Source organism: Protopterus annectens, chromosome 2.part2 (assembly GCF_019279795.1).
Source record: "Protopterus annectens isolate FY-2018-M chromosome 2.part2, PAN1.0, whole genome shotgun sequence".
In the NCBI taxonomy this organism is placed as follows: domain Eukaryota; kingdom Metazoa; phylum Chordata; order Ceratodontiformes; family Protopteridae; genus Protopterus; species Protopterus annectens.
In genome coordinates this window covers 595,529,172-595,542,337 of record NC_056730.1, presented here as the reverse complement: position 1 = coordinate 595,542,337, position 13,166 = coordinate 595,529,172, and the positions used below count along the sequence as shown (strand labels likewise).

General features: G+C 41.1%; 1 protein-coding gene across 1 annotated transcript in view; it reads left to right on the top strand.

Moving 5' to 3' along the window:
- The window catches only part of LOC122795737 (dedicator of cytokinesis protein 1-like), a 2,411,902-nt gene that overhangs the window by 2,332,852 nt on the left and 65,884 nt on the right, over positions 1–13,166 (top strand). The window contains exon 21 of the mRNA XM_044064047.1: positions 12,684–12,801. Within this exon, the coding sequence (XP_043919982.1) occupies positions 12,684–12,801 (118 nt within the window). The remainder of the gene's footprint in view (positions 1–12,683; positions 12,802–13,166) is intronic.

The window sequence follows — 13,166 nt, the reverse complement described above, 5'->3', positions numbered from 1 at the left end:
TGTTTAAAATTCTCCTTTTATAACCACCTCAACAGTCATAAGATGTGCTGCTTTAATTACTTCATGCAGTTAACCCATACTATGCATGCCAAGTCTTTCAGATGCATGGTAAGCCATTGAGTTTGTTGTTAGAACAACGTGAATTGATTTGGCAGCTCCGATTAGATTCTTGCCAATGTCCAGGCATTAAGGAAATCTATTCTCTAGCTTGTGTTCTCAAAGTGAAAAGCTTACTTAGATAAGTGGGACTTTACTTATGTTTAGGTTCATAGGTTCATACTAGGCTATCTGCCCTAGGGCATTTATAAGCCTAGCCAGAGTGTGTTTGGCTTTCGCCAGCCAATTTAAATTAATTTTGCTATGCCCTTTTTCAAGGTTAGTATACTGTGCCTCTGTCTAACAGTGACACAGAAGTGATACCCGGGGTAAACCTACGATCTCCCATCCACTCATCAAGATTCCTCTTGAAGAGAGTCAATGAGGGACTCTGCCTAACCTGGACTGGGATTTTATTCCAGAGTGAAGGGAGCCTCTGGGTTATGAATCTGTCCCTCCAGCATGTCCTATTTATTTCAGTGCTGAGGTTTAAGTCTCTCGAGCACGTAGCTCGATGGGATTTGGATTTTCTGAGGTGCAGCATGTCCATTAATTCCGAGTTGGACATGGCTTTATACGTCAGGCACAGATTGCCTCTGAGCAGGTGGTATGCCACTGAGTAGAGCTGGAGTTTCTTTAACCGGGCAGCATATGGCATCTGTTTGAGCCCTTTGATCCTCTTGGTGAGGTACTTTTGGGATCTTTCCAGTTGCTGCAGGTGTCTGGTAAGGTACATCCCAAAAGGGGCATTGTACTCAATTATGGGCCTGATGACGGATGAGTAAAGAGGCACGATGACCTCCCCTGATCTAGATGTGAATACCTTCATGATTAGGTGGGCTATATAAAATGTTTTTCTAACCACTTTGGCCACGTGGTTGTCAAATGAGAGATTGCTATCAACTTGGGTCCCCAGGTCCCTAATTACTTCTTCTGTACTTAATGGATTACCACCTATGTGGTAATTTGTGGGCACTTTGTTTTTGCCAAAGGGGATGACTATACACTTTTTGGCATTTAGCTTGAGGCCATGGCTCTGGCACCAGTTGTCTGTTTCTATGAGGCCCTTTTGAAGGATGCTTGTGTCGGCTGGAGAGTCGATTATGGTGCCCAGTTTGCAGTCATCTGCGAACATGGTCAGCCACAGTCCTCCCGTGTTGCCCTGTACCTCTGAGAAATATATACCGAACAAGAGATGTCCCAGGACTGAGCCTTGTGGGATGCCACTTGTAACTGATTTGGAGTCTGACATGGCTCCAGCAATTCTAACCATGTGGGTTCTGTCCTTGAGCCAGTTTGCAACCCATCTAGTGACATAGGGGTTTATATTTAAGCTGGTGAGCTTATCTATAATGCCCGAGTGGGGTATTGTATCGAAGGCTTTTGCGAGGTCCAGGTAGGCTGTGTGGACCACCTTCCCCTCGTCAATGGCCTTGGTGACTGTTTCAAAGAAATCAACCAGGTTTAAGAGGCAGGATCTCCCCTTAACAAAGCCAAACTGGGTAGGATCCAGTGTCTGTAGGTCCCCAATATCTTTATTTATGAGGTCCATGATGATCCTTTCCATAGCTTTGCAGACCAAGCTAGTCAGGCTTATATAGCTTATATAGGCTTATAGTTTCCAGGATCCGTTGAGGCACCACCTTTGTGGAGAGGGACCACTCACTGTTGCTGTACGCCACTCTTTGGGTACATATCCTGTAGTAAGGCTGAGATTGAACAGTAGTTTTATGTTTAGGTTTAGCTCTTCTTGGAGTTCATGTAGGACGCAGCCCGGGACACCGTCTGGTCCCATTGATGCTGTGTTTTTGCTTTGGAGAGGGCGGCTCTTACCTGAGCATCTGAGATGTCAGGGGGGCAGCACTCTGCTGGGATAGATATTTGCCCTTTTGGTGGGGAGTTTGCGCTGAACCTGTCAGCTAGGATGTTGGCAATGTCTGTGGGTTCGGTGTATTTTTTGTCATTTTGGACTAATTCTGAGCATATCTGGGAATTCCCACCCAGGTTCCTAACATAACTAAAGAAAGCCTTGTGATTATCCTTAGTGTCCTGTGCAATTTTTCTCTCGAAGCTGGCCTTAGACGATTTTATGAGTGCCCGTAGTTTTTTGCTAATACTGATCAGAGATGCCTTCCTTTTTTGGGATTTTGCTCTATCCTCTATTGTATAGTTTGCTTATGGCTGGGGTCCACCAGACAGGATGTCTGCCTTTGGAGGATTGGGTCTTGGTTTTATTTGGGATTGCATGATCCATGCATTCCTGAAGGTGTTCATAGAATGCATTTATGAAGGATTCTGTGGTCTGGGCCGTATTTTCCACAGGCCCAGGGGCTTTGAAGGATTCCACCTCGGTTTTGAGGTGTGTGAAATTTGCTTTAGAGAAGATTTTCACTGTGGTTTTCTGGGCAGGGGGTGGGGTCGGGATGTGAATATCCAGTGAGATTAGTTTATGGTCTGATCTTATCAGTGAGGGATACACTTCTGGTCTGGAGCATAGAGTCCCCATGTTGGTGATGATCAGGTCCAGTATGTTTTCCCCTCTTGTGGGAGTGGTAACAAGTTGTTCCATAGCATTTGAGTTTATAAATTCTAGGAACCTTTGGGCTAGGGTGTTGGAGCTAGAGTAATGCTCCCGGTCTATGTTTGGGTAGTTGAAGTTGCCCAATATAATGGTGTTTGGAGAGACCTTCATATTTTCCAGTGTTCTCAGGAAGGCTGAGTGGGGTTCCTGGGTTTGGGAGGGTGGTCTGTAGCAGGCTGTAAACTGGAAGGCAGTTTTACCCACTGTTAGTTGCACATGGATAGTCTCTGATGCTTCGTGCTGTGCCACCAACCTGGAGGTGTGGGTATCTTTGACGAATATTGATACTCCCCCTCCTTTTGTGGTTCAGTCCAAGTTTTGGGGCCGAAAAGCATGGTATGAGGTATAACCTGGTAGTGCTGTGGTGCTCTCGGGAGCCTTGAACCAGGTTTCTGTTACTGCACAGATATCGATGTTCTCCATACTAAGGAGAGTTTTGAGTGCGTGCATCTTGAGGTTTAGACTTCTGGCATTGAGTAGCATTACTCTTAGTTTCTTATCCCTTGTGATACCTATGGAGGTGGGTTTGTCTTTTGAGCCTTGCCTAAAAAAGGCACTATGGGGGTAGCAAGAGCCTTTGCCAATATCCTAAAGCCCAGGGGTGACAGGTGCAAGCCGTCCCTAGCGAAGCATCGTGGCTTGTCGAGCATGTCATCCCAGGCTGACAGGCATTGGATCCCCTTTGAATGACACCAATACTTAAGCCAATTGTTGAAATTGATCATCTTGTCTTCATATTGTGGCATCATTCTTGGTGAGGGTAAGATGCTACTCAAGGTCAGGGTCATACCGGCCTGGGCTACATGCTCATAGAGCTCCTCTATGTCTCTTTTCATGTAGTCCAGGGAGGTACGTCTCAGGTCATTCACACCAGCATGGACAATGACTGAGTCATATTTGTACTTGCCTTGGAGTGACCTGAGTGCTTGTGTTATGTGGCAGATCCTAGCACCCGACAGGCAGCTGACCGTGACCTTCTCTGGGTTTATTTATGTATACCTTATGAATATGTAACAAAGTGAATTTATCAAAGTGAATTTATCATAGTAATATAGTCATGGTTTTTATATATACATATACACATATATTTTTATATTTTTATACTTTTATATGTTGACATTTTTACATATTTAATCAGTATTAGGTATTTATATATATATGTGTGTATCTTTATATGTAGTAGTAGAGACATACAAATTATTTTTGTGGTTACCGTGCATCTGAAAGACTTGGCATGCATAGTACGGGTTAACTGCATGAAGTAATTAAAGCAGCACATCATATGACTGTTGAGGTGGTTATAAAAGGAGAATTTTAAACACATATATTTGTATCTGAAGAAGTCTGGTAACCTTACCAGACGAAAAGCGCTTTATACGTGCCAGTGTTTGTTTACAGTGTGGTTTACATTAAATTATTTGTTTTAAAGCGGGGGCTACTGAGAGACTTTTTTTGTTTGAACCTTGTGTTTTGTCTTCAACGAGTGTTTAGTAAGGGATGGAATTATACCAATGGTGACCAATAAGCATAATTGTGAAGGATATTGGCTTCACAGTAACTGGTACAGTCATCCTAAAAATAGCACTTCCTTCTAAAATGATACTTGCATGGTATTATGTTTCAACCATCTGCAGTTTATTTTACTATCCTTTTCTAATACAAATGTACAAGCATTATGTGATACTAGTTCAAGGAACTCAGTATGACTATGTACTGATTAAGTATGCCATGCCTACGGAACTCGTATAGCATCTGTGGGTGCTAAGAGATGATGTAAGGCACTAAACTTTATAAGGCTGTTAACCATGAATATAGATCTGAAATGTGATTGAAATTCTAATAACTATAACAACATTCTGCACAGATGCTCCTTTCACTAAGCAAGTCTCACAGATCAGCAAAAAATTTAAATATTTTTTTTCATTTTTGCAAAACTATTTGCAAAATTTCATAGAAAATTATTCACAGGAGCAAGATTTGTAATATATTTATGCAGCTATATCTAGAGCTCACAGTCAGTGATTGTGATCTGCCTGAGGGTGTCAGTCTTCAAATGGGGTCAAAGGTTAAGAGCTAACCGATCATTTGGATGTAAAGGTTTATACCATTTGCAGTGAAATAAGTACAATTTGTGTAAGTCAGTGTCAGAACATGCAAGCAAAATTTCAGACAAAGTATTTGCAAAAATGAACCTAAATTGCAATACCTGTTACTTGCAACAATTTACATTTGGTAGCTATCTAGCCTGGCTTTACGGATGCCATCGCTGTCTTCCCTTCTACTTCTGGGTCATAACTTACTCCTCATTACTTTTCTGCCATCATAAAAGTCTGTATGTGCTTGAAATTGTGAGGCACATTCCCTTGGCAGATGCAGTAAATGAAAAAGAAAAGACATTCATTATAAAAAAATATACAGCTGAGTTGTTTTTTTTTTTTCTATGAGCCAGGAAGAAGTGGAATGATTGACTTATAAGTAGACACTGGGAAATACTATTTCATTCAATAGAAATGTCTAAAATGGTAGTTGCCTTAAAAAATTAAAAACACAAATTGCAGTTTTTATGCAGTGGTAGTGCTTCTCCCATGAAAGGGCTATATTATCAACAGCCTTTAGTTAATATAATCACCTCTAAGAGCACCACACATTGGGGTAGAGAATATTTCCCACACTGCAACAACTGTGGAGTAGAAAAGCAATCAACCACACATGATAAAAAAGTGAAAACAATCCTGCTCAACTGTTCATCTTGAATTGTTTAATAAGATTAGCAAAGTGATCCGTGTATTTTTCAGGATATAATCCTTGAAATAAAAACACAGTATAATTTGGAAATGTATTTTAAAATACTAATGGATGCACAGTAATAATATAATTTTATTACTATGATTTTAGTCCAGTAAACCTGCAACTATAAATAATTAAGCAGCTGCTGCAGTACAAACATCATCCTGTCAAAACAGTTGCCACATTGAGTGTATACATCACTGTCCTGCCACTGTACAGAAGGCACACTGAGTGTATACATCACTGTCCCACCACTGTACAGAAGGCACACCGCATGTATACATCGCTGTCCCACCACTGTACAGAAGGCACACCGCATGTATACATTGCTGTCCCATCACTGTACAGAAGGCACACCAGGTGTATACATCACTGTTCCACCACTGTAAAGAAGGCACACCAAGTGTATACATCACTGTCCCACCACTGTACAGAAGGCACACTGAGTGTATACATCACTGTCCCACCACTGTACATAAGACACACTGAGTGCATACATCACTGTCCCGCCACTGTACAGAAGGCACACTGAGTGTATACATCACTGTCCCACCACTGTACAGAAGGCACACTGCATGTATACATTGCTGTCCCACCACTGTACAGAAGGCAAACCAGGTGTATACATCACTGTTCCACTACTGTAAAGAAGGCACACCAAGTGTATACATCACTGTCCCACCACAGTACAGAAGGCACACCGAGTGTATACATCACTGTCCCATCACAGTACAGAAGGCACACTAAGTGTATACATCACTGTCCCACCACTGTACAGAAGGCAGACTGAGTGTATACATCACTGTCCTGCCACTGTACAGAAGGCACACTGAGTGTATACATCACTGTCCTGCCACTGTACAGAAGGCACACTGAGTGTATACATCACTGTCCCACCACTGTACAAAAGGTACACTGAGTGTATACATCACTGTCCCACCACTGTACAGAAGGCACACCACGTGTATACATCACTGACCCACCACTGTACAGAAGGCACACTGAGTGTATACATCACTGTCCCACCACTGTACAGAAGGCACACTGAGTGTATACATCACTGTCCCACCACTGTACAGAAGGCACATTGAGTGTATACATCACTGTCCCACCACTGTACAAAAGGCACACTGAGTGTATACATCACTGTCCCACCACTGTACAGAAGGCACATTGAGTGTATACTTCACTGTCCCATCATCAAAGGGTTGTTCAGCACTGCAAACCAGAGTGCAAAATAGTTCACAGATCACAAGTGTTGCATTCAATCATCTGCTTTTTTATGTATTTATTCTTTTACCTGTCTAGTGAACTTAAGCTGATCATTAGAGACCCTTTTCAGACATGACTTGGACCATAAGGACAAGGGTAAATACAATATATATGTACAGCTTATAGCAGCCAGTCAGTTTACATGTTTATGGGAGGTGTAAGGAAACAGAAATACCCAGGGAAAAAAAAAGCAAATGCTTAGGAAAGAATGCAGACTTAACACAGGCACTGACTGGAGGCCAGGAGTGAACTGTAGATGTGTGGGATCATGATATTAGTAAATGAGACTGTGCTTCTCATCCTTGCCTAATAAACTCCATCTCATTTTTAAAATAGAACACAACACATTTGGCTGGTAAGTAAAGAGCACCTAGGCCAAATAATATGCATGTTCACCTACCCGCCACTTAAGCCAGATAGCCTGTTTAACTTCAATTAAACTTTCTTTCCCTTATAAAAGTTGTTATATATATGTGCCATGTGGTCTTCAGTTTTCTAACTTTTATCAAATCTATTACCTTCCTAGGAACAGAAAAAATGTTCTAATCGCTGACTACCCATTTTATAGATTTGTCTAATCATTGATTACGTATTTCATAGATTTGTATATATTCCAAGGCCACTGAGTCTTATGAACATTTAGGACTTGCCAGTGCCTGCCCCACTGCCCCAGCCTTTACCCCCTTTCTCTGTAAGAGCCACACCAGTTAGTCTCAAAGTAAATTGGTGAATACCCATCCAGCCATCTATGTTATTTTATTTATTTTTTTATTTTATTTATTTTGACATTTGTTAACCGGGATAAGTCCAACTGGCCATGGGCCCTTTTTTAGCAGAGGCCTGGGGAGAATAGTTCCAGAAAAATAATAGTAATATTAACATAAAATTAGGTTGTTCAAGACAAGGCTATATAGTTAACAAACAGCAAATTAAAAATATCAATCTGAGTAAGAATGTAAAACTAGTAGTAAAAATACAGCAACAGAAATAATTTCCAGAGACAGCTGATCTTTCTATAGACTGGTTGTACACATAGATGAGATCAGTTAGGGGAAACGAAAGAATGAAATTAGTAGTAAGGGAAAAGGAGACTGAAAGTACAGGACAGTGAAATGTTGATTAGTGGGGGAGGTTGATATGGGTAAGGGGTGGAAAAGTTACTTAGGGTCTATGTGGGTAAAGGTTAATGGTGGGGGAGGAAGATGTTTATAGGAAGATAAAAAGTTGCAGTGCATAATATGTTGAAGTTCCTACTGAGGTTTGGGATGAAATGGGATAGAAATCTGTCTCTCCCCTGTGTTTTATTTATCTGTTGGTAAAGTTTTATGTCTCTGGTTCTAGTATTGGTGGAGATATTGGACTTATCAAGAAAGAAAACGTAGGGCAACCAGGTCTCTAATGGGATGATAAATACAGAGAGATCTCCTCTCAAAGTTGTATAAGACACCGAATTAAAAGATAATGCTTCCAACATCTTGATAACTCAGGGACATTAGGCTTGTGATCTTTTTGGTTAGAAACCTTTGGGAGATCTTTCTAACTGTTTCATACTTTTAGTGAGATACATCACAAAGCATTATACTCAATAACTGGTCTGATAAATGCTTATTATAAAGGAGCGATTACCTCTTTAGACCTTTATGATATTCCTTTGGCAACTAGCTGTGCTAAATAAAAATATTTCCTGACAGCTCTTGTCACATGATGATTTCATAGTTTTCTTTCTTGGCTTGTTCTCACTGTATCTGCAATCTGTCCTCTTACTTTAATATCTAGTATTTCAGCACTTAACTTTAACAAAGTCATTTTTGTGTTTAAATTACCTGTTTAGCTGTTGTAGGCTACACACTCAAGTGTGATAGCCATTTCTGTGCATTTAAAGTGTTTTTTTGATTGTATGTGCTTTATTTTCTGAAAAAAAAAAATATATATATATATATATATATATATATATATATATATATATATATATATATATATATATATATACTTGTTTTCCCGCCTTTCTAAGCTAGTATAGTCCAGTTTTCAGGTCAGTGCTGAATATAGGGCTGTGTTACAAGTTTCTGTGTTTGCCCATACCTTACTTGGATAGAAGGGAGTTTCTCTGTTCACTGTGAGAGAGGGAGCTTTGAGCAGCCTATCTGTCCTGGGAGGAGTGGTTTCAGCCCACAAATTAGTAGTTTATTGGCCTTTTTTGGCTTAATTTCTATCTCTTTCATTTCCCTGCTATAAAACCTGCATTTGCCACCAGACAGCGCTGGTTAGCTAGGGTAAAACTATTCCCGGCTCCACAAAGTGTACTCTTCAAATTTTCCCTTGGAACTAGACAAACTTTCAACTTAAGCACTCAAACCATTCACTTTTCATACTGGCACTTGCTCAAAACTCATAGCAAGCACTAATAAACCTTAGCACTAGACCCCCCTTATACTGTAGAGAAGGACAAGACTCTCTATTCGATCTTACCAGCCAATCAGTAAAACAGTTCACTGTACCTATCCAGGCATGTCCAAAGGGCAGTTTCAGGTGTACTCTCCGATCCAGCGGGTGAATCTGGGCATTTTGAGGCAATGTTACAATTGCCTCATGTACACAGACAACTCTCTCCTCCTTCCACCAAACACTAATACATGCGAGAGATGCAATTATACAGCCAAACTGGAGGCTAAGCTCTCTCAACCCAAGACTGGACCAGGCAGTCAAGAGGAGAAGGGAATTACTTGCATCACACCACCAGTCTCACATAGACCTATGAAACCAGCACCGGCAAAAAACACACATAAATACATGAAAACATACTTGGAGGCTCTAAATAAAAATCTGCAGAAGCAACAGAAACTTCCAAAGCAGACATCCAAGCAACCTCCACCCCCCAACACAAACCATGAAACACATACTTCACAATACCAGTGTGCCACAAAATCACAGCCCTTGAGGCAAAATAACATACCCAACACGCTAGCAATAGGTGACTCTATAGTCAGGCACACTGATGTCCAACTCACTAGGCTGAACAAGGAAAAGGTTACTGTTAGCTGCTTGTCGGGTGCCAGGATCCCCCACATAACACAAGCACTCAGGTCACTCCAGACCAAGTACAAATATGACTCTGTCATTGTCCATGTTGGTGTGAATGACCTGAGCCTTACCTCCCTGGACTACATGAAAGGAGACATGGAGGAGCTCTCTGATCACGCAGCCCAGGCCAGTATGACCCTGACCTTGATAGCATCCTGCCCTCACCAAGAATGATACCACAGTATAGAGAAAAAATTATTAAGCTAAGCTTCTGGTGTCATTCAAAGGAGATCCAGTGTCTGTCAGCCTGGGATGACATGCTCGACAAGCCACACTGCTTTGCTAGATACAGCTTGCATTCGAATAATGGCCAAGGCTCTTGCCACCCCCATAGTGCCTTTTTTAGGCAAGGCTCAAAAGACAAACCCACCACCATAAATAGCACAAGTAACAAAAAACTGAGGGTAATGCTACACAATGCCAGAAGTCTAAACCTCAAAATGCACACACTCGAGGCACTCCTCAGTATGGAGAAAATTGATATATGTGCAGTAACAGAAACCTGGTGTAAGGCTCCAGAGAGCACCACAGCACTACCAGGCTGCAACTCATACCATACATTTCGGCCACAAAACCTGGACTGAAATACAAAAGGCGGGAGAGTATCCATATTCATCAAGGATACCCACACCTCCAGGTTAGTGGTACAGCACGATGCTTCAGAGATCATCCACGTGCAACTAACAATGGGCAAAACTGCTATTCAAATTATAGCTTGCTACAGATCACCCACCATGTCCCAGGACCCCCACTCCGCATTCCTGGAAACACTGGGAAACATAAAGGTCCTACTAAGCACCCTGATATTGGGTGATTTCAATTACCCAAACATTAACTGGGAGAACTACTCAAGTACAAACTCCCTTGCCTAACATTTCCTAGAATTTATAAACTCAAATGCCCTGGATCAACTGGTCAATACCCCCACCAGAGGTGACAACATATTGGACCTGGCCATCACCAACATGGTAACCGGTGATCCACACTGGAGGTCAACCCCTCGCTGGTTAGATCTGACCATAAACTAATCACTCTGGATATCCACATTCCGCCACCACCCCCAGTCAAAGAAACCACTGTGAAAAACTTTTCAAAAGCAAACCTCACGTTACTTATGACCGAGGTGGGATGTTTCAAAGCTAAAGGATAACATTGTCCAAGCCGCAACATCCTTTACTAATGCACTCTACTAGCACCTTCAAGAATGCATGGATTGTGTTATCCAAAACAAAACCAAGACTCACTCCTCCAAGAAAAGGAAACCAGTCTGCTGGACCCCCTGGCATAAACAAGCTATACAAAAGAAGGAGGAAACTAGTACAGAAAAGAGTAAAATCCCAAGAAGGAAAGACATCCCTGATCAGTATCAGCATCAGCAAGAAACTACGTTCCCTCATAAAATCATCCAAGGCTAGCTTCGAAAGAAAAATTGCCATGGACTCCAAAGATAACCACAAGGCATTCTTTAGCTATGTCAAGAATCTAAGTGGCAGTTCTCAGATCCGCTCGGAGTTAGTGCAGAATGGCACTACATACACTGAACTGACTGATATAACCAACATCCTGGCAGACAGGTTTAGTGCAAACTTCACCCCCCTCTCACCCCCAAAAGGGCCCATAACTATACCAGAAGAATGCAGTGCCCCTGAAATCACAGACACTCAGGTTAAAACAGCCCTCTCCAAAGCCAAAAACACAGCATCAATGGGACTGGATGGTGTCCCAAGCTGCGTCCTACACAAGCTCAAAGATTAACTAACCCCTCACCTAAACACACTGTTTAAACTTAGCCTCTCCACAGGCTACATGCCCACAGAGTGGCGCACAGCAACGGTTATTCCACTACACAAAGGTGTGGTTTGGTCATGAGGGCAAAGCCCACGTGGCCAAACAAAGACAACCGTGGGTAAATCCAGCATTACCCACACCCAGAAATGGGTTATTGCTATTATACAATGACATTATTTAAGAAAAAAAATAATTACTTTTTTTTAAACAATGGCATTGTATAATGCCTCCTTGCTGCCCTTCCGCAGCTGTCTGGTATTCTGCGGAAGTTCTGATGTACTGTGCATGCTTATGCTTACGCAGTACATCAGAGCTGTGGGTGGAAGCAATGGAGAAAGCAAGATCTCCGTTGTTTTTTACAAACTGTCTCGCTATGTTAAAGGAGTTTAACATAGCAAGACACCGTTAAAAAAGGCAACAGAGAATCTCCGTTGTTTTTTTTAAAGCTGTCTCGCTATGTTAAACCCATTTAACATAGCGAGACACCTTTAAAAAAAGCAACGGAGACAGGAAGATCTCTGTTACTTTTTTTAAAGCTGTCTTGCTATGTTAAACGCATTCAACATAGCAAGACAGTGTGTAAAAAGCAACGGAGATCTTGCGTTCTCTGTTGCTGTAAAAAAAAGACTTATAATAATGGAAAAAGTCTGGGCGACCGGACCTTTTTCCATTAGTATAACTCTGATTTTCAACGTGCATGCTGACCAATTGGAATATTAATGGGGGGGTCGTTGTATAATGCATAATATTGTACTGTATATGGTATGGACATTCTGTCCTACTCCAAAGGCTTATTACTTGTTCTAGCTTTACAATATGACCAATGCACTTTAGTTAAGTAATGAAAAGCAACATTTGTTATTTGTTTTTTGCAAGTATTTATTCAAGTTACAAAAACCAAGAACACATGACTTTTTGAAGTTTTGTTTTAGTAAGCATGGGTAAATCTGATCTAACCAATTCTGCATTAATTAATAATTGATGTCTAAGCCACATTCCAGAAATAGTAAGCAGTTTGTTTTCCTTTTACTGTCAAATGTTTAATATAATATATAATTATCATTGTATATTCTTACAGGAAACACAGAGAAGGGTATCTCGGGCATTGAATGAGACCACTTTTCTTCAGATTTCTCCTGAGGCAAAACAGCCTTCAAATGGAAAAGTGAATAGTGGATTATCACCCACAGCCAAAGGTACAGTAGTGTTACAAATACAATGTTTTGTGCAATCCAAAATACCTGTAGACTGCAAATATGACAACAACATGGACAGGTTAAATGTAATGCGAGATCACCAAAGATAAGAAAGGAAATAAAGGAAGAAATAATATACATATAAAATATTGTCTGTGTATTACTTGACATGTCGCCATTTCCATCTTCATTGCTATGTACATCTCCATAACAACATGTCCCTCTTTTATGTCAGAATAACTGTAATGCTGTCCAAAACTACCCCATGTAAAAGCCCCCTGCTCACATTAGTAATGCTTGCTAAACCTAACCCTTTCCATAACACTATTGCTATTCAGACAAACCAAGTTGTATGGTATTTGTAT